This window comes from Nipponia nippon, unplaced genomic scaffold, assembly GCF_047370975.1.
Source record: "Nipponia nippon isolate SJK-2023a ecotype South Korea unplaced genomic scaffold, ASM4737097v1 scaffold_3, whole genome shotgun sequence".
NCBI lineage: Eukaryota > Metazoa > Chordata > Aves > Pelecaniformes > Threskiornithidae > Nipponia > Nipponia nippon.
Genome location: NW_028262347.1, coordinates 87179120 through 87201683, shown reverse-complemented (window position 1 = coordinate 87201683; position 22564 = coordinate 87179120). Strand labels below are relative to the sequence as shown.

General features: G+C 42.4%; 1 protein-coding gene across 4 annotated transcripts in view; it reads left to right on the top strand.

Annotated features, from left to right (window-relative positions):
* Positions 1-22564, top strand: part of PCDH15 (protocadherin related 15) — an 853821-nt gene that overhangs the window by 631017 nt on the left and 200240 nt on the right. For all 4 annotated transcript variants that reach the window (XM_087765707.1, XM_087765706.1, XM_087765705.1 and 1 more), the window contains one exon: positions 8932-9138. In XM_087765707.1, the coding sequence (XP_087621833.1) occupies positions 8932-9138 (207 nt within the window). The remainder of the gene's footprint in view (positions 1-8931; positions 9139-22564) is intronic.

Sequence of the window (22564 nt, the reverse complement as noted above, 5' to 3'; positions counted from 1 at the left end):
CTCTGAAGAGCGGGTGTGAAAGATGGCCATTACCAGTGCTACTACTGCCCAAATTGCACCAGCTGATGGTGCTTGCAGATATGTACCTTGCAATTTTTACCATAAAACAGCGTGTCTTGAAGAAATATAGTTACAGGGAAGTAACACACGTTCTCTGGACTCACATCAGGCCTGGATGAGGGGTAAAGGTTGCTTTGGCCAGAGGAGCACTTCTCTCCATACGCAGAAACATGCTGAAAGGCATTACATGAAGAAAAGAAAACGGGACATCCTGGAATCCAAACTCTGTCGGTGCTATGCAGCAGCTGAGCAGGGAGACTGAGAGCTAGAGCTCTGGATTTAGGCCTATGTATTTCACCTACGCTCAGCTTTGTACTTTGAAGTTATTTGCGTGGATCTGTCTCAGATCTCTCTCTCTCTGCCTTTTCTCTTTACCAGCATGTGAAGTGAAGATGCCTGTATGAGTACTGAAGTCCTAAAGAACAGAAAAGAAAGCCAGGCTATTTCATTGTAGGACTGACAGATAGCAAATGTAATAGTATCTTACTGTAACCTTAAGGATGTGAAAGTAAAATTGTGCTGCCTTCCATGCAGCAACTAGGGTTTTTGAGAATCTGTTCGGTCAGCGCAGTCTATTATTGAACTATAGGCAACAGTTTCCTATATGCAACAGTGATCGGATGTCAGGTATTTGTTGACCCCAGCATTATGGTAGTCATAGTTGGCAAAGCCTGGCAGAAATCCATTTTAAAGGCTCTTGAGCTGAATGTTTTGAATTAAGATAACCTGAATTTGACGTACGCCCCCATTACCTTCACTGGATGCTGAGCAAGATCTTTAAAAGCGTAATGGGCAGCGCCTGGGAACAGACAAGGTAGTATTTCTACAATGCTGCTTCTGTCCTTGTATGTAGGTTTTGAATGTGTGCTGGAAGGGATGATGCTGAGGTAAGTTTTAGCTGGGTTGGAAGAGGTGGCAGCCATCTTCCCAGGAGGTCAAAGCTGTGAATTAACACTGCTCAGAAATAACAGCTGAAACAGAGAGACAGGGACCTGCTGCATTGCTGTAGGCTGGTGGCTGGAGAGGATGCAGGCGTAGAAGTGAGGGACTGGCAAGGTAAAACAGAATCAAAGCTGGAAAGAGAAAATGTATCTTCTGTATGGCAGGTTAGATAAAGTTGAGCAGTGTGTGTCTGGCTGCTCTGCTGGATACTTGAGCCATAATCACCAGGGTTGTTAGGAGTTGTTAGGGTTTTTGTTGGGTTGTTTTTTGTTTTGGTGTTTGTTTTGGGGTTTTGTTTGTTTGTTTTGTTTTTTTCTAATTAGCCTATTTAAAATTCACTGGGGAGATCAACTCTTAGGTCCTGTGGAGGAGCAGCAACATGGAAGTGTCTTAGATAAACTGCAGACTGTTTGGTCTTCATGCATCTTATGACAGAATCTTCTAGACTTAAGTATTCCTGAAGTGTTACACAAGGGTGCAGCACAAAAGTTGCATTCTGTGAATCCATGGATAAATAGGAACCCTGAGTTTAAGCAGAGGTGACTGTGTTTTGCTTTTTATTAGATGTTTCTCTGAGACAAGACTATACTGCTTTGCGCAGTGGGAGGTGACATTGTGAACCTGGAGCATGTAGGATGGAGAAGACGGGTGCTTCCAGCTCTGAAAAATGCTGGTAGCCTGCTAAGTCTTCTTTGCCCACAGCATTCCTCAGCAGCTGTACCCCCCCAGACTGTCCAGGCATCCCCACCGTGGGTCTGTTCAGCATTCCTGTGCTTTGCCCTTGTCCAGTGGCAGTGAGCAGATATGGTGCAACAGGAGCACCAGAGAGTCTTGCCTACACATCAGTGTCCATCTGGAGGTTGTTGTATTGTTCATTTATCTTACCAAACAGATCCCTGCTAGGTCCACAGGAAAGAAAATTCCATATTTTTGTTTATTTTCCTGAAGATTTAGGGAGTTTATCACATTACTTTCATTTCTGCTTTCTTTTGGGGAACTGTTTTGTCTAATGCTTTGAGTAAGTGAACTTCATGTTGTTTCTGTATAGAACGTTTCTTCAAGCTGGTAACCCAGTCAATTGCTCTTCACTCCTTGTACAATATCTCTAGTGAGACCGGTTTCATGTCATCTCTAGTAAGGATATAATTATGTGTTGGCCGCTACAAATGCAAGCATTCTGCAAACTGCACGCAAATGTTCAACACTGCACTTAAACTGCTCAAGCAGCAGCTTACATATGCTTTTCCACGGCAGATTACATAATAAATGTAGCTAAACACTTTTGATTTGAGAATTAACACATTTCACATTATTTTGTCCTTTTTTTTCCTTAGGTGCGCTCAACTACTTAACTAAAGCAGTAGTTGCCAGAATACAATTCTGTGCTTCTTTCCTTGTGTACCTTGAGGGTAGTGTGAAGGTACCTGCTCTTCTCCCATAGGTAGCTGTCCCGATCCAGTGTCGGGGGAGGTTTCAATACGATCCCAAGGACGAGATTAAGATGCAAACGAGGTCAAATGCCGTACAACCTTTTGACTTTATTTTGGCGAATGAAGGGGTGAGGACCGGGTAGGAAGACGGGGGGGGGGGGTGGGGTGGGGGGGGGGGAAGAAAGAGAGAAAAAGAGAGGAAAAAAAAAAAAAGGAGAGAAAGAAAGAGCATGCTCAGGCGGGTGAGAAGCGAGCCACGTAGGGGAACTAGCTACCGCCACTCCGAGTCCGGCGTTGTCCCGTCAATCAAAGGTCCAGTCGGTCCAGTCTCTGTGTCCGCAGGAGCAGCTTCCAAGGAGGTGCGCAGGGTAGGACGAGAAGAGAAAGAGAGAAGACAAGGACCTCAAAAGGCGCACGCGGTCCTTTTATAGGGCCATGCACACGTGCAGAACTGCGTACACGCAGTTTGCGCTTCTGCTTTACGTGCCCTGGTGTCTGCGCAGGCGTGCGTGCAGTTCATGGTCCCACCTTTCGTGTCCTGGTCTCTGCACGGGCGTCCTGTGGTGGTTTCGTCAGGGGCTGGATGTCAAAGCCAGAAGATGGCGGTAGAACGGCAGTGTTGAGACAATTCTGGTTCCATAACAGTCCTCGACAGTAGTATTCATAACAATGTGAAAGTCTAAAGTCTTCATCACCATGTGTGTCACTGTGATGAAGGTTTCATTGCACACTTGTTCTTTTTTGCTCTATTAGTGCCTCCTTATGATTGTGTATCTTCAACCTGAACCATCTAGCCAGCAGACTGCTCTTTTCACTGAAGAGCTGTGGAGTCCATTTAAGTTCATATAATATCCCTGGGTTTATTTGAAAGATCATTCGTTGTTTTGACAGCAAAGGTGTTCTTTTGGGAACTAGAACCAGAATGCTTTGTGTCTTAAATATCAGTGGCTTGCTTTCTGAAAGAAATGCAAATTGTTTATTCTTTGTGCTCCAAAATATGTGTTAGGAAGCAGAGATGCTCAACCCGTAGCCAGCAAGCCCAAGCTAGCTTTTAACAGGCCGCTATGAGGAAAAACTTTTCACTAACAGCACTGAATGTCTGGAAGAACGTACGTATTAATTTATCTCTTTAAAAACAAAGCAAAACCACCATCCCCCCCAAAAAACCCAAGAAAAGTTAAGGATGAGGGGAATGCAGTAAAAATTGACAATATTACAGGTATTGTATATTTTTGGAGAATTAGGAAGGTTATGCATCAAAGGTACAAGAACTGCTCCTAGCTAAGCATTGCTTCTGGGAATATGTTTATATAACACATAAAGACAAATCAATTTCTCATACTTTATATGAAACTCCTTGTATCAAACAAAAGCAAAAAGAAGTGGCTGTCAGAGAAAATGATTTCTTAAAAAAAAAAATATTGTTGTTTGAAAGTGAATATTTGTAACCAGCATCTTACTAATTTCTTTTTTAGTTTTTCATGTGCTTTGACCCCTCATTATGTGTAAAGACCAAAAGGAAAACGAGCAGTTATTTGTGTTTTCCAGTGGCTTAAAACAGAACAACTCTGGAAGAGGCCTTGTAAGGAAATGAACATTTGTTCTCCCTTCCAGCTTTCAGCTAAATCTTTTCAAAGAGAGGAAAAGCGTATATTTGTCTTTCCGCTCTTATGAATATCAGGGCTGGGTTTTTTTTAACATGTAACTGTGTACTCTAAGGATCAGAAAATAGCTACTTTTCTCTATGGAGATTGTGTTTTATCTTTTCTATTGGTCAGAGCAGTTTCAATGTAAAGTGATAGCACTAGTCTGTAAAACTGATTAAAAGTGAGTTTTAATGACAGTCCCACAAGTACATAGGTTGGATTAGGAAAGCAGAAATTTTACAAATCTACTGAAGAAGCATTAAAGGAAGGTACGCTGGGAGTTGGTTATAATTCCAGCACTTTTTTGTTTTTAAAGCACTTCCCTTTCTCTTACCAGAAGCGTTTTGCTTTACTTTCTTCTGCTGTTGTAAAGGACGTTCTTTTCGAGTAGGAAATACAGGTCAGATGGGCAAAGGGCTCAGATGTTGCTGTACGTAATTCTGCCTGGCCATTAAAGAGGAATTTCAGGTCCCGAGGCTGGCACTGGGGTTTGCTATTTGGTGCTGGTGACGAGCTGGGTGGATAGGGCACGCAGGGAGTGCATTCATACCTGTCTCACCTCCTGTGCCTGAGCACCGAACCCCAACAGCCAAGTTCTGATGCTTTGGGGATTTCCAGTCCTACCCTGATACAGGAATTTCTGGATTAGTTCTGGAAAGGAGGGACTTTCATTGGTGGTTTCATAGAATCATAGAATGCTTTGGGATGGAAGGGACCTTTAAAGGTCATCTAGTCCATCCCCCCGGCAACTGGCAGGGACGTCTACAACTAGATCAGGTTGCTCAGAGCCCCATCCAGCCTGTCCTTCAGTGTTTCCAAGGATGGGGCATCTACCACCTCTCTGGGCAACCTGTTCCAGTGTTTCACCACCCTCATTGTAAAGGATTTCTTCCTTATATCTAGTCTGAATGTACCCTCTTTTAGTTTAAAACCATTGCCCCTTGTCCTGTTGCTATTGGCCCTGCTAAAAAGCCTGTCCGCATCTTTCTTATAAGCCCCCTTTAAGTAGTGAAAGGCCGCAATAAGGTCTCCCTGCAGCCTTCTCTTCTCTAGGCTGAACACCTCCAGCTCTTTCAGCCTTTCCTCATAGCAGAGGTGTTCCATCCCTCTGATCATTTTTGTGGCCCTCCTCTGGACCCGCTCCAACAGGTCCATGTCCTTCCTGTGCTGAGGACTTCAGAGCTGGACACAGTACTCCAGGTGGGGTCTCACCAGAGCAGAGTAGAGGGGCAGAATCACCTCCCTCAACCTGCTGGCCATGCTTCTTTTGATGCAGCCCAGGATACGGTTGGCTTTCTGGGCCGCAAGAGCACATTGCCAGCTTATGTCCAGCTTTTCGTCTGTCAGTACCCCCAAGTTCTCCTCAGGGCTGCTCTCAATCCCTTCATCCCCCAGCCTGTATTGATACCAGGGATTGCCCCGACCCAGGTGCAGGACCTTGCACTTGTCCTTGTTGAAACTCATGAGGTTCACACGAGCCCATTTCTCCCACTTGTCCAGGTCCCTCTGGGTGGCATCCCATCCCTCAAGTGTGTCAACTGCACCACTCAGCTTGGTGTCATCTGCAAAGCTTGCCTTTTTTTTTTTTTTTCCCCATAAATACAGGTGTCTTTGGAAACAGGACTTAATTAAATAGCAAAAGAGGTGAGCTGGATGGGGTGATTTTCACGTGGTAGCCTTGCAGTTGTGTACTTGCTAAGGAAATGAAAGAGTGAAGTTGAGTTGTGTCCTGGTGCTGCAAGTAACGCTTGTTGCTGGCAACAACCAGTTGGGAAGCACTGTGACTTTCTGAAGGACTAGCTGCCTGATTCTGTCCAATTCTCAGATGGGGAGGCCAAAGTCAATTATTTTGACGAGTGTACCCAACCTGGTGAGCAAAAAGGAAAGCACCTGCAAAGTTGAACTGCCCACTGAGGAAGGAATCCTTTTCATTGTAATTTTGGTCTCCAGAGCCTAAAATTTTAAGTCCAATCTTAGGAGCACACATCCTTCTTTGTATTTCACAATATGTAATGTAGAGGACTGTCTTTTCCTTCAGAAAGACACTGCAGTGCTGTGGTGATGATGTAGTAAACACCCTGCATAGATGAATATTTCCTCTTTTAACCCGGGATGGGGTCTGTGCTCACTTATGCTTTAAAGCGAGGCCATTATTGTGGCAGTTCAAGCTGTTGAGAAGATTGGGACCCTCTGTTATTTGCATTTTCCTTTTTTTTTTAGAATCCCTTCTAAGCAGTTTCAAGGAACATCAAGGTTTGTTATAAAGAAACTTGTAGCAGTTGTGTGTAAGCTTTTTACTGTGAAGAGGCCTATTCTATTTTTCTTGAAACAGAACAGAGTATTTAATGAAGCTCAGCCATAGATCTGCTTCTAAAATAGAATTGTATCAGTATATATTTGTTGCTCAGAGAGCAGTCTTTTTTCTGAGGGTTTTTGTGTTTTTTTGTTGTTGTTGTTGTTTTGGTTTTTTTTATGCTCTCAATATATTAACTTGGGCAGAAACTCTCTATATCAGGACGTTTTTGGAGTTTCATCCTACTGCATCAGAGGTCAGGGTACTTCCAAGTAATTTTGGTGATGTTCATTTTTGCACATGAAGTTTATTTTCATTCAGCGGAGCATCAACGTCAAAGTAAATCTCACTTCTGTAAATTATATTCAGCATTTGGGAGTCACTTATGCAGTCTCCAATGCTATTGCCAGCTACTACTGTATCAGGTTTGAAATACATTGCTGTTAACTTCCACAGGACCAGGATTTCCCCAGGGATGCTTGAGTGCTGCTCTGTTGAATGAAACTGAGTGCAACTGGAAGGTTTCTAACTAAATGCTGATAAAACTAATATATGTGATTCTCCTACAACGACCGGTGTGAAGGCAAACTTTCTGAGCTAATGCAAATCTCTTTAAAATTGGTTGGGATCACTCTCCTCGGGTGGAATGGAGCTCTGTGTACTATTTTCCTGTTACGTGTTTTATTTGAATATGAATAATTGAAGCTGGCTGAAAAAAAGATATTCATACTTAATATGGTAGTAATTATTTGAGGCAATTATGGGTTTGGTCACTGGCAGTATCCTGTATCCCTAGAAGCACATAAGAGCAGCAGTAGATAAATATGTTGCATCCTGCACCCTGGTTACTGAAATCTTAATGTGCCAGTGAATTAACCAGTAGAACTCCCAATTCCTTCAAGAGAGATTTGTCTCATTAACAAAAATTAATCTCCTAGGAAAAGCCTTATTAATTTCAGATATTAGCACATGATTACGTACATCCACTTGCTAGATCTGACCTTATCCTCTTTAGTCAGAAAATAGCCACGTACAAGCAAATAGGTTGGTGGTTGCTTTTAAATCTGTGCCGCTGTCACTGTTGCCCATCTCTTGGTCAAGAGTAATGCTGATGTATTTTAAAGAGGAAAATACATTTTTCCTAAGAACTAAGTGTTTTGAATTAGTTTCTTACGAATTACTAAAGGTAACATCACCTACTTTGAACACCATAACAATTTTGATGTTTATACTTCTTTTTACTTGAAATGGAAGTTTTATCTTCAACAGCATACTATTGTTGCTTGGTAAACAAAGCAAAGCAGAGTGAACATTTTGCAGACAAAAAAAATGTGTCTAAAGAAGAAATTAAAAATAACTAGTTGACGAAATCAAAATGGCATGTTTCCAGAAAAAAGCTCCTCAGATGTTGGATTTGAAAAATGAGGAATTATCTGTTTTGAAATGAGGGAAATAACAGAATGAAAATCAAATCTCTGCAAACAAAAAGTACTGTTAACAACAATGGTTTAGGTACTGTTCTCTCTCTTCTGAAATATTTTTACACCTGAGACGTTTATTGCACAATACACTTCCCACGTCTGCAGAAAGGTAATAGCACACTACTGTCGCAGTCCCAGGGTCTGTGTGCTGTAGATTTTGGCAATGAAGCCATAGGAAGAGGAAACTGTCTTACAATACCCTACTATTGTCTTGCTACAGAGATGTGTGCAGGACTATAATTAGAACTGGTTTTCTCTTTATAAATTAAAGAACAAATTACTTGTTGTCTTCTACTTCCCTTGTTTATTTACTTTAATTAGTCATAGGTAGTAAATTAAAAAAAAAGAAAGCGGCATCATACATTTATATTGGATTAGCACACTGGAATGGGCAATTAGTGCTTTTGTGTTTAGGAACTTTGAAAATAAGAATAAATCAGATGAAACTGTATCGGTGAGTAAATCTTGTTAGGTGAGGCATTGCCATTGAAAAGTGAGGTTTATTAATTAAGTAAAGAATGTTGCTTGACATTCAAAAATAGGCAAACCCAAAATTAAAATCCCACTCATCTAACACTAGAAAGATGGGGTCTGGGGGAGAGGGAGAAAGAGTCATATCCAGGGCAATATGCTCTTCCAGTAATCTGTAGCAAGTACCCTATGTCCATGTGTACTGTCGTCATCTTTTGGTTTCAGCTCTGTTGCTGGTGGTGTGGGTGTAGGTTCTGTTGTACAATCAGCAGTTTCCACTTTTCTTTCATCCTTCGATGATTTTTCCAAAACTCTCAATACTGATAGTTTAAGGAACTATGTTTTCACGTGTGCTGTATAGCTTTGAGCTTTATTGTGGCTACTTAAAAGGTTATTGTGACTGAAACTCTTTTTGCTTATATATCCTGGCTAATTTTTGTTTGGTGTTTCTTTTTTTCCTGATGCAAAGTTTCATAACAGGGTGATCTATACATTGTTATTTGCTTTTATAACTGGATTGTAATTCGTAAATACAAGCCACCACCAGTTAGTAACTGTTCGTACTTTTACTTGGCTGAGAGCCTTTGACAAATGAGGTATTTTTTTAGGCTGAACAAGACAACGGCCATCCTCTTCCTGCCTTTGCCAATCTGCATATTGAAGTCCTTGATGAGAACAATCAGAAGCCTTATTTCACAAGATCTACGTATGAGGGCTTCATCCTCGAATCCTCCCCAGTGGGAACGACCATCTCTGATAACCAGAATCTGACTTCTCCACTACAAATCGTAGTCTTGGACAACGATGTGGAGGAGGTATGTTTCTTGTTCTTTTACAGTGTCATACTGATGTTTACATTTTTATTATTTTCAGAGTTCTTTCTTTTTTCATATTTTTTTATTGAGACAAAGCTGGTTTGATCAATAAATAAAAAAAAATCTTAATACCATTGTTAGGGTTTCTTTTTTGTTTTTGTTCTGAGTTCAAATAGATTTGAAAGTGTGTCTGAACTGAAAAACTAATCTATATTTTACTCAGCTCGCCTTAAGACTGTGTTCTGTTAGAAATGATGAATGCTTAGTGTGAAGAGGAAAAAAAAATGCATTTTGTGAGAGGGATGAACCTGCCACACAGTGTGGGGAAAAGGGAGAGAGAAGCTCAAAGTGGAAGGAAGTAGTAGCTTGAACAAACCAGGAAGAGGAGGAATAGGAGGGCAGGAAGCTAAAAGTTCAATCCATTCTTTGGTCTGCCTGGATTTTGATACTAACATTACTCATAGTAAAAATTGAGCATCTTCAAAAGAATAGTAACCAAGTAGTAACAGTACCATGCCTCTAGGGGTAACGTTTCTTCTGTTCTCACTAAGGCTGTTGCTGTTACGTGTTTTTTGATAACGTTTCTCTTTCCTCTAATTACTGTTGTCTCTCTAGTTGTCCCCTTTGTTCTTTTTTATTTCTGTTCTTCTTTTCTCGTTATCCTCAGATAGGTAAGGAAAGCTAGGTTGTAGGCATAGGTTATAGTATATGCCAATACTCTTCAATAAAGTTCTTAACCTGATAGTCTGAAAACAATCTTCTGTTTTTGAAAGGTTTGCTTTTGACATAGGCAAATTCATTATTTTTGAGAAACACAAGAGGCCATTGTCACTGGAAGATGCTTTCGACATCATTGTCTGCATTAGAGTGGTTTATTAGCAGAGAAATCTAGACAAATTAGAGAGCTGGGCAATCACCAACCATGTGAAGTTTAACAAGGGCAAGTGCCAGATTTTGCACCTGGGACATGGCAGCCCTGGATGTACATACAGACTGGGGAACGAGAGGCTGGAGAGCAGCCCCATGGAGAGGGATCTGGGGGTTCTGGTCAATGGCAAGTTGAACATGAGCCAACAGTGTGCCCTGGCAGCCAAGAGGGCCAACCGTGTCCTGGGGTGCATCAAGCACCGTATTGCCAGCCGGTCAAGGGAGGTGATTGTCCCGCTCTGCTCTGCGCTGGTGTGGCCTCATCTTGAGTACTGTGTGCAGTTTTGGGTGCCACAGCGCAAAAAGGATACGAAGCTACTACAGAGTGTCCAGAGGAGAGCCGCTAAGATGGTGAAGGGTTTAGAGGGGAAGCTGTATCAGGAGTGGCTGAAGTCACTTTCATCTCTGTTCAGCCTGGAGAAGAGGAGGCTGAGGGGAGACCTCATCGCGGTCTACAGCTTCCTCACAAGGGGAGGAAGAGGGGCAGGTGCTGATCTCTCCTCCCTGGCGACCAATGATAGAACCCGAGGGAATGGCAGGAAGATACGCCAGAGGAGGTTTAGGTTGGATATTAGGAAAAGGTTCTTCACCCAGAGCGTGGTGGAGCACTGGAACAGGCTCCCCAGGGAGGCAGTCACAGCACCAAGCCTGACAACATTTCAGAAGCATTTGGACAGCACCCTCAGACGTATGGTGTGAACTTTGGGGTTGTCCTATGCAGGGACAGGAGTTGGACTCGATGATCCTTGTGGGTCCCTTCCAACTCAGGACGTTTTATGATTCTATGCTTCTATTGTCCTAAGAAGCTATTTTAAAGCCCAAACTCATGTAGAATCATAGAATGCTTTGGGATGGAAGGGACCTTTAAAGGTCATCTAGTCCATCCCCCCGGCAACTGGCAGGGACGTCTACAACTAGACCAGGTTGCTCAGAGCCCCATCCAGCCTGTCCTTCAGTGTTTCCAAGGATGGGGCATCTACCACCTCTCTGGGCAACCTGTTCCAGTGTTTCACCACCCTCATTGTAAAGGATTTCTTCCTTATATCTAGTCTGAATGTACCCTCTTTTAGTTTAAAACCATTGCCCCTTGTCCTGTTGCTATTGGCCCTGCTAAAAAGCCTGTCCGCATCTTTCTTATAAGCCCCCTTTAAGTAGTGAAAGGCCGCAATAAGGTCTCCCTGCAGCCTTCTCTTCTCCAGGCTGAACACCCCCAGCTCTTTCAGCCTTTCCTCATAGCAGAGGTGTTCCATCCCTCTGATCATTTTTGAATGAGTATCTCCTTCCTGTCCATTAAAATATCTCAGTCAATTTATGGACATTCATAAAAATTGGTTGGAAGGCTATTAGAAATGGCTGTTGGAGATGGCATTCTTAGGGGCTGGATAAAAGGTATGGAGTAAGTGCTGGTGGCAGTCATCAGCAGGCGTTGCTGATGATTTGTATTACTTAAGAAATACTCCTGTTCAGCATTGCTTTTGTAAAAAGCAAAGCAGTTTTCTTGTTTGATCAAATTAATGGGACCTTGTAGGTTGCTTAATATAAGAATAAAAAAGGTGTGCAGGCATCAGGTATGTGTTTATATTTACAATACGTTGTCTGATTGTGTTGCGTAGAATCTATTAGTGTAATGTGTGCCCAAACACAACAGAAATCAAATCGTATGAGTTAGCGTCCACAGTTCTAGGTCCTTTGTAAGCTACTAATTTGAGAGATTTTTCTCGGAACACTGCTTTTAGTTCTGTGATCCTTATGTGTATTGAAAAAAAAAATATGGGGATATTTTAGATGTTTTTAGCCTAAGCGAATTACCGTCTATTTTGTTTTATCTACACCTTCATGAAAGTACTAGTAAAACCCTTTGGTTCAAATATGCCCTGGTGCATATCTGTTACAGAAATCTGGAATTTTAGGGCATTATTTATGCCTGCCTTATAACACCTGTGACTACATATTAACTTTACAAAAATAGAAAGAGAGGCTGTTAATCACCTGAAGAGCGGAAGGCTGAAACTGAGCAATTCTGTCTGTGAGACTGATAGGTATGGTCTGAAACTCAGAATAGGGTTTTTGGCAAGCTGGAGAGCTTGTTGTGAACCGTTTCTGCCTGGGTTGCTACACTGCCAGTTTGGGCGATGGACGGACGAAAATAGTACAAAAAAATCTCACTGTTAATCCACAATGTGCTGCTGGTGTTTCTCTATCTTGCAGTCCACCGATGTTCCAGGGACTGAAGTATTTGCCCTCAAGGCTTTGTAGCTGCAATGACCTAGGAAAATCCTACTGTGCATGCAAAGTTCACAATGGTAAAAGAAGTCACGCAGCATGGCTGGTGAGGGAGAGGCTGAAGCCGTTGTGCTTGAAATAATTCGAAACAACTGTTTTAATTAAAGATAATTCAGTGTCCTAGTTCACACACTTAAACTTATGTGACAGTTTTCCATGCTGGTGGTTTTGTGGGACTCTCCTATTTCCTAGTAGGTGATATTGTTACACTAAAGGGATGAGAGAAAGACTTTGGACTTCATTAACCACCAGAGGTTTTTCAGGTTGTAGGTAATAGTGCTCTGATTAACCTTTCCCTGGCAGTTGTACAGCTCTACCCACAAGATGTCAAAGGCAGATTTGATACTACAAGGTTCTTTGTTGTAACTACATATTAGATCACATACGAGACTGAAAATGAACTGTTAAATCCTGAATTTGGGCTGGCTCTTTGAATGAATCATGTAACTACTAGGTAGGTAGTACAAAACATGATGTTTGTATACTCTCAAACCGCAAATATTTAATTTCAAAAATTTCTGCATAGAAGAGCAATTTGTTCCTTTAATATAAACTACTTCATGAGGTTTGTAATGTAGTTCTGGTATTTATGTTCCTCACCGAAAGTGCTTTCTGTTACTGATTTTGTCAGTACAAGTTCAATACCTCAAGTTTTGAGGGGCGCTCTGAAATTCTTCACAAGCAGTTTGACCACAGGGCTCCCCATTTTACTGTTGTGCCTTCGCTGTAGTGCATCAGCATGTTCCCATGAAGTTATCTCAATATTTGGATATTGAATAGGCTGATTCATTAATATACTTGTGTTTGCCTGCACTACAAATTTCAACATAGGTGTGGCCCAAATATTTATAGTTTTAACTGCATCACTACTAATAAAAAAATCTGTCTAATCTGCAGCAGATATTTCAATTGAGAGCATTAACATAACTTAATCTGTGTCCAAAGGTGATGAAAAACAAGTTTATCATTCTTGAACATGAGCTGCTTTAGGCAGCTGATCAGAAGTTGTTAAATATTTCTGTGTTTCAGTACAAATAGACCTGGAATTTCATGCCCACAGGAAATGACCGTTCAAGGGCCCAAAAGTATTTCCTAGTGAACTTAACACTTGGTTGTTTTACATCATGTTTTTATTTTCATAGGATAATGAATAACAGGAGTTTGGTTAAGTTAGTGAAAATCGAATTCAGTCACATGACACAAAATGAGATGGAGCCAAAAGTTTTCCACTGATCTATTTTTGTGTATTATTGAAAAAGTGTAATATTTCAGTAGCCAGGAGGCATATGGAAAGGAACAGGAAGACCCACCTCGTCAACACATGGCTTGGGGGCTGGTGCCAGCGACGGAATTTTGGGGTTTTTGACCATGGGGCGGTTTACATGGCACCAGACCTGCTGGAGACAGATTGGATTCACTTGTCGCAAAGGGGGAAAAGGATCCTGGCCCAGGAGTTAGCTGGCCTAGTTGAGAGGGCTTTAAACTAGATGCGAGGGGGAAGGGGATAAAACCTGGCTTGCTTGGGATGAGCCTAGGGGTGGCATGCCTGTGTTGATGAAGAGATCTATAGCCCAACTGCAGTGCATTTACACCAATGCACATAGCATGGGCAATAAACAGGAGGAGCTGGAAGCCACTGTGCGGCAGGAAAACTACGATGTGGTCGCCATCACGGAAACGTGGTGGGATGACTTACATAACTAGAGTGCTGCAATGGATGGCTACAAGCTCTTTAGAAGGGACAGGCTAGGAAAGAGAGGGGGAGGGGTAGCCCTGTATGTTAGGGAGTGTTTTGACTGTCTAGAACTCAACGATGGTAATGATAAGGTTGAGTGCTTATGGGTAAAGATCAGAGGGAAGGCTAACAAGGCAGATATCGTGGTGGGAGTCTGTTACAGACCACCCAACCAGGATGAGGAAACAGATGAAGTATTCTGCAAGCGGTTGGCTGAAGTCTCGCAATCCCTAGCCGTTGTTCTCGTGGGAGAGTTCAACTTACCAGATATCTGCTGGAAATACAACACAGCAGAGAGGAAGCAGTCTAGGAGGTTCCTGGAGTGTGTGGGAGATAACTTCCTGACGCAGCTGGTAAGCGAGCCAACCAGGGGAGGTGCCCTGCTGGACCTGCTGTTTACGAACAGAGAGGGCCTGGTGGGCGATGTGGTGGTCGGAGGTTGTCTTGGGCTCAGCGACCATGACATGATAGAGTTTTCAATTCTAGGAGAGGTAAGGAAGGGGGTCAGCAAGACCGCTACCCTGAACTTTAGAAGGGCGGACTTCGGGCTGTTCGGGAGTCTGGTTAACAGAGTCCCTTGGGAGGCAGTCCTGAAGGGCAAAGGAGTCCAGGAAGGCTGGACGTTATTCAAGGAGGAAATCTTAAAGGCACAGGAGCAGGCCATTCCCACGTGCCGCAAGTCAAGCAGGCGGGGGAGAAGACCGGCCTGGCTGAACAGAGAGCTTTGGCTAGAACTCAGGAAAAAAAGGAGAGCCTACCGCCTTTGGAAGAAGGGGCAGGCGACTCAGGGGGACTACAAGGATGTTGTGAGGATATGCAGGGAGAAGATCAGAAAGGCGAAGGCGCAGCTGGAACTTAAACTGGCCACAGCTGTTAAAGACAACAAAAAAAGATTTTATAAATATGCTAGTGACAAAAGGAGGGCCAGGGAGAATCTCCCTCCTTTGTTGGATGCAGAGGGAAACATTGCCACAAAGGATGAGGAGAAGGCTGAGGTACTTAATCCCTTTTTTGCCTCAGTCTTTAATAGTCAAGCTAGACATCCTCGGGTTTTTCAGGCCCCTGAGCTGGGAGGTGGAGATAGGACTCAGAGTGAAGTCCCACTTGTCGAAGAGGTGGCAGTCACAGACCTGCTCCTCCACCTGGATGCGCACAAGTCCATGGGCCCAGATGGGATCCACCCGAGGATACTGAGGGAGCTGGCAGAGGAGCTGGCCAAGCCACTCTCCATCATTTACCAGCAGTCCTGGTCAACCAGGGAGGTCCCGGATGACTGGAAACTAGCAAACGTGACGCCCCTCTACAAGAAGGGTCGGAAGGAGGATCCCGGGAACTACAGGCCTGTCAGCCTGACCTCGGTGCCGGGGAAGGTCATGGAGCAGGTCATCTTGAGTGCCATTATGCAGCAAGTGCGGGACAACCGAGGGATCAGGCCCAGCCAGCATGGGTTTATGAAAGGGAGGTCCTGTTTCACTAACCTGGTCTCCTTCTATGACAAGGTGACCTGCTTAGTGGATGAGGGGAAGGCTGTGCATGTTGTCTACCCGGACTGTAGTAAGGCCTTTGACACTGTCTCCCACAGCATTCTCCTGGAGAAGCTGGCTGCACACAGCTTGGATGGGTGCACTCTGCGCTGGGTTAAAAACTGGCTGGATGGCTGAGCCCAGAGAGTGGTGGTGAATAGAGCCAAATCCAGTTGGCGGCTGGTCACGAGTGGTGTTCCCCAAGGCTCAGTACTGGGGCCTGTCCTGTTCAATATCTTCATTGATGATCTGGATGAGGGGATCGAGTGCACCCTCAGTAAGTTTGCAGATGACACCAAGTTGGGTGGAAGTGTCGATCTGCTGGAGGGTAGGAAGGCCCTACAATGGGACCTGGACAGGCTGGACTGATGGGCCGGGGCCAACTGCATGAGATTCAACAAGGCTCAGTGCCGGGTCCTGCACTTGGGTCACAACAACCCCATGCAACGCTACAGGCTGGGGGAGGAGTGGCTGGAGAGCTGCCTGGCGGAAAAGGACCTGGGGGTGTTGGTTGACAGCCGCCTGAACATGAGCCAGCCGTGTGCCCAGGTGGCCAAGAGGGCCAATGGCATCCTGGCCTGTATCAAGAATAGCGTGGCCAGCAGGACCAGGGAGGTGACAGTGCCCCTGTACTCGGCACTGGTGAGGCTGCACCTCGAGTCCTGTGTTCAGTTTTGGGCCCCTCACTACAAGAAGGACATTGAGGTGCTGGAGCGTGTCCAGAGGAGGGCAGTGAAGCTGGTGAAGGGTCTAGAGCACAAGTCTTACGAGGAGTGGCTGAGGGAACTGGGGTTGTTTAGCCTGGAGAAGAGGAGGTTGAGGGGAGACCTTATTGCTCTCTACAACTACCTGAAAGGAGGTTGTAGCGAGGTGGGGGTAGGTCTCTTCTCCCAAGTAACAAGAGATAGGACGAGAGGAAAGGGCCTCAAGCTGCGCCAGGGGAGATTTAGGTTAGACATTAGGAAAAACTTCTTCACCGAGAGAGTGGTCAAGCATTGGAACAGGTTGCCCAGGGAAGTGGTTGAGTCTCCATCCCTTGAGGTATTTAAAGAACGGATAGATACGGTGCTTGGAGACATGGTTTAGATGGACTTGGCAGTGATAGGTTGACGGTTGGACTTGATGATCTTAAGGGTCTTTTCCAACCTTGATGATTCTGTGATTCTAATTTCAGTGTTGCATGATGGATAACTGCTAAGGATTTCTAGACTGGGAAATGATGTGGCTTAAAGACTTAATTTTGACACCCCACCCCATCCCCCCAAAGTGAGGACAAAATACTGAAGCTCGCTGGCCCTGCTGGAATGCAATGCTGTGTGCCAGGGCAGATGGGCTGTGGTGGAATCTGGCCAGTGGCCCTCATGTTCTGTCCTCCTCCTTGCTGCTAGGATGGCTCTGTACCTGCAAGGTCACTGCCCTTAGGTATGGGGGAATAAGGACCAGCAGCACGGCCATAAGTGCTTGTTACCAAGCCTGGGAGATACAGGGGGAGGGAAGGGTTGCTCTGTCTCAGCAACCTGAACTATTCAGGGAACCTGGTGCCAGATGCCATGACTGTATCAGTCTTCTCTTGCATGTTTTGTTGATGCTTAAGCTCTTCCCAGTTCTGTGAAATGATGCAGGTATAACATGGATGTGAGGGAGGAGAGAATCAGATTTAACTGCCTGTGTGTTAATACACATCAGTGATTCCTATAGTGCTTATAACCTGTTGTGGGCATGACACTTCCAGCAGAGTAAGGCTGGGAGTGCAGCAACTGCATATAACTCATACATAAAATGGCCAAACAAACTAAAATGACAGGTACCTTCTTGCTGGGACTAGATGGTAGCTCAGGGTGGGTTAGTAAGAACAGGTAATGCTTATTAACTTCTGCAGGTCTTAATGTTCTGATGGCTTCATTGTATCTTAGTAAATTAATGTATCTAGTAAGTAGGGATTGCTGATGAGAAGACATAGATCCTCTACGTGCTTGTGCATGGTAGTTTCCAATACTGACACTGGCTAAACATAATGTATTCAGTCTTCTAATGGACAAATGAGTTGAGATTATATTTCATATTAAAATAACTCCCTGTCCTCAGGTAAATGCATGAAGAAAGTGGTCATCTTAACTGTGTATCTTAAGAAAAAAAACAAACCACATTCTAAATTTAAACCTTGTGGGAATTATAATAGGGTCCTGCTATAAACCTTCCAAAAACTAATTTATAGATGTGACATTGCAAACAGACCTTTAACTTGAGCAGCACTGCCAACTGCTGTTATAATTAAGTGGTCTGTTTAAATGGCATAAATTAAATTAAGCCACACGATTACCTTAAGACCTGAGTAAACCAAAGCTGAGATGAGGAATTTAAACAGTATGATCTGATTGCTGTTTACATAAGGCTTCCCAAGCCACTTGCTTCCTTACTCTCTTGCTTCCATGGGAGACTACTAATTTCTTCTACTCTGGTGGTTAGGGTTGGTGAAAAAGCTACACAGTAACCACTTTACTGCCTTGTATGCCCAGTCTTGTCAAATCTCTCTTAAAAAAACAAAACAAAACAAAACAAAACAAAACAAACCCAAAAAACCCCACCACCAAAAGACCAAACCAACCCAAACAAAAACCAATAGAATTCAACTTCCAATTTGACAGAAGCTAATCAGCGTTCGTATCTGTTCCATACTACTCAATTACCAAGGTGTTTACTGATACCACATGCGGTAAATAAACTAATAATCAGATGAATAAACTCGGGGTGTAAGGTAATTTGTGCATTGCTCATTAGAACACAGAATTGATGTCATGTTTATAAGGTGTGCCAGGATGTGTTCAAAAGCATTTAACATGTCCCAGCACACATTCAGAAAAGGACCTGTGCAGGAACCCTGATGCTTCTGCAGGTGCCTACAGCCCAGTGCAGCATCCCTGGGCAGTGAAATATGATGCAGGTCAGTTATGACCATAGATTCCTTTCCAGATCCTTTTCTACCAGACCAGTTTCTTTTTTTATGCTTCCGTTGTCTATGAAGATGAAGTTAAACTAAGTAGATGGTTGCTCAACATCCGTGTTTCCAGAGAACTTGTGAGAAATGTAAAAAAGTGATTATTTTGCATAAAGGCATCTCAGTAGCAACCCGAGAGGACAGAGCAAATAATGGATAAAATAACTTTTAAATGTAACTATAAATGCAGGTTATGGATTTTCAATGACATATGCAGATAAGGAAAATTAATGGATTTTTTTTTTTAGTCTGGGAATACTGAAGCATTTTAAATACTGAAGCATTTTTCTCTAATATTTGCCTGATTGCTTATATCTTTCACTGTTATTGTTTGAATTTGTTTTGCAGCTGGTATTCTCTTGAGAGGAGAGTTCTCATAACACTGCTACCCCTGTACAGCACTTCTGTGACACTCTAATAGTCACATTACAAAATAATAATTCAGGAAATATTCTTCCCAAATGTAACAGTCCATTAATATCATTATTAAAACAAACAAAAGGGAAAGGCAAAGCAAAAAGGCTGCTTCTCTTTCTTTAGGATTTATAAAGATAGGCTTGTTTTCTTTTCTGAATCTTTCTGCTTTAGAAGGAAAAATAAAAATCTTAACACCGAATCACTACCATAGCATTGTATTTCTTCCTTTATTTGTGTAGGATGAATATCTAACATTTTCTGCCTTCTGAAGCTATTCTTTCTGTCTTTGAGTTCCTTGGAGTCCTCAAGGAATTTGTTTTCTCTCCGTATCTGCCCTGTTTTAAACAAATGCTACTGCTAATTAGTGGAAGTGCTGAAGATGCTGGCATTTGTTTCTTGCCCTCTCCCAGGAGTGGCTCACTTGAATGAGGAACAGAAGATGTTTTTTTCAGAACTTTTCTGTCAGCTTTTGATTCAGGGAGGGGCATGGCCCTTTGCACCTCAACTTGAAAAAGTTTAAAAAGCGTTGCAGCGCTTTTTAGTGCCCCACTTTATAGTCATGCTTGTGCTTCAGCCCTTGCTCTGTGCAGGGGCTGGAGAGGTTTTGGTGGTGATGGAAAGAATTCAGAATTAAAGCACTGCTCAGCATCCATCCTAGTTCTTTCATTAGTCTTTTGACATCTTTTCCTCCAAAGTGGAGATGACGTAAATGGTGAAGAGCTTTTTTATTATTATTTTAAGTTGTACAATTAAATATTTTTTAAATGAACTCACTTTAAAGAAGAAAATGTTTAAGGAGAAAAACTTATTCATAGGGTGTCCTGGGCAAAGTCTTCTCAGACCTGGTTTACCTCCCCTAGTCTTTCAGTTGCTCAGAATTTAGACTTGATTTGTTCTTCTCCTTGGGTTCTGTTGATCTAAGCAGTTCTGCGACTAAAGCCATCATGCAGACTTCTGAGGAAGCTGTGCTGATATCTAATGGTAATGTTAAAGATGCAGGAAACTCACTCCAGATGCTGTGTCTGCCTTGTCTATTCCATCCAAGCTATTGTGAATGTGGAGGACCATCTCATCAGGCCCTGCAGAACTCATCTCACACAAGTTAGAGAAAAGCAACGAGGTCAGTGCCAACACAGTCTAATTGCAAACCCTTTGTCAGTGGGACTGAGAATCTTACTTGCTTCACCTCTGCAAGACCGTGAATCTCAGATTTTTTTTCAATGAAAGACATGAGTGGAAAAGATCTTCTGCTTTCACCCAGAAATGAGTAGGGCAAATGCTGGAAACATCTCTTCAAACAAAACAACTCTCTTCCGTGGGCATTTCAGTGCTGATCATCCTCCACATGAAGAATGTTGGAAAACCAAGATGTGTTATTAAATTATCTTTGTTATCGTTACAGCTTTTTGGAGACAGGCTTGTGCCAGCAATCAGGAAGCCTAAGCAGTTCTGATACTTGTGGAGCTTGTTCTGGCTACCCTGGCGAATTTAACAGCCAAATATATTCCCTCCAAAAAGTCCTTGGGGATGTTGAAACACACACAGAATATGTGTCATTGTCAGCTCATTCTTGACAGTATCATGTAATTTTGGTTTAATCTTAGTAAATTGTAGAAAACTACAATTTAGGAAGAGCTTGTAAGCCCTTGTGGCAGGAAAGGAGCAGCAGAAATGTAACATTAACATCTGTGCAGGTTTTCAAACTTTCAGGAACTTCTCCAGAGATTTTCAAGCAGAACAAATTCAAACCCAGGCTTTGTTTATTAAAAGTGCACTGGAGCTCTTTCTGCATCTCATTTTATTGTATTTTTGTCTGTAACCATTTTTCCCCCGAATGTACTGCTTTTATGATGTCCATCAGTATCGGGTTTGTGTTTCTTTACTTGTATTCATTTTGTATCATGTGCTTTTCTTTGTTGCTTGCACCGGGTGCCATTCCCGTAGGTATTGGGTATTATGTTTGCAAAATTAGTTTTAGTTTTAATTGCGTGATTTATTTATTTATTTCCTCCTGTCCTCTTTCATTTTCTTCTGCCCTGTCAGTGTGTGAGACTGGGACTGTCACTTGTTTTGTGAAGCCTGCAAAGAGCCCTTTAAGCACATTGGACCAGATTCATTTAGGGCATAAAGTTGTACCGTGGTTACGTTGTGATTGCTTTGTGTTCATTAAATAATTATATGTCTTTATAGAAATCTTAAGTATTACAAAAAAGTATTTTTTAAATTTAAAAAGTACCTACTGGTCAGTTTGAAGTATCTAAACCATATCAGGTTTGAACTGCGTGCTTGGAATGGTCCTTGCAGGTTGCATGTATACTCTTTTGTGGGGATTCTGATAGTTTTCTACTTCAGTATATATGCTAAACAATTTATCAGAGACAAGCTAGTGTACATGACCCAGTAATGTAGTCAGAAATAGCAATGCTTAAGTCTAGGCCCCAAAATAAAATAATAGTTTAAAAAAATTAAAGTATTGGAAATAGTGTTGGCAACATAGATGGATTGTTTCCCACAATTGTACTCTCTCACAGTATCTGCCACATAACATGTCCACAGTTAAGTCGAGCAGACTTTCAGCATAAAATGTGATAAAAATGTAACAGCATAACAATGCCAAGATTAAGAAAATAAATTGCTTTGTAGGTCTGGTATTCACGGAAGGTAGTAGAAATAGGTATTGATTGCAGTAAAGGCAATTTAACTTACACATTAGGATAAAATTTCTAATACAAGAATAGTTAAGGAATAGGATAGATTACTTTGGAAGTGTATGGGATCTCCACCGTTGGTTTTTCTCAAGAACAAATTAGGAAAAAAAGACCATTTATTAGAGTTCAAAATGACATGACAAGCAAGAACTGTAACAACTAACCAGGGTTTTTGTAAATTAAATTTTTGACGGACTTTGTAGTGTCTACAAAGTGAACAATTATTGGCAATTACTTCCTGTAATTTTTCATGGAAAAAAGAGCTTGTCGTTTGCATTGCTAGCTGTAAAATGAATTTTAATTTTACTGAAAGCTGGCATAGTTGCAGCAAAGCTTTAGGCAATAGGAAACCACTCATTTGGAACACTTTGATATTTCTTTCACGTAGCTTTTGGCAACTGAAATGGTTTCTCATTTAAATAGTATAATCTTAGCCTTCCAAAATGTGTGCTTTAGAGTATTTTGGATTGCTAAAATAAGTTTCTCTTTCTTCTTCCGTTGTAGTAATCTGTCTTTGCAGTTGTTCGTTATGACACTTAGTGCATGTTAGACTTAGCTCAAGTGTGTATGCCTGCTGTACTGTAAGGATTGGTGAACTTTCCAGTGGTCTGCTTTCTTAATTATGTGGGAATGGTAATAATGACAGGGTAGGAGTTAACCTTCTAGAAGCGTTTTGGATTCAGGTTGAGAAGATCTTCAGAGAACAACAACGTAATGCTACTTTTTGGATAATTTGTTGAATTCAGCTATTTCTGACCATGTTGCGTGTCCTACTCTGTATGGGGTGGGTTCTGTAGAATTATGTTGGAGAGTAGCTGGTAAAAATACTTTTCAAGTT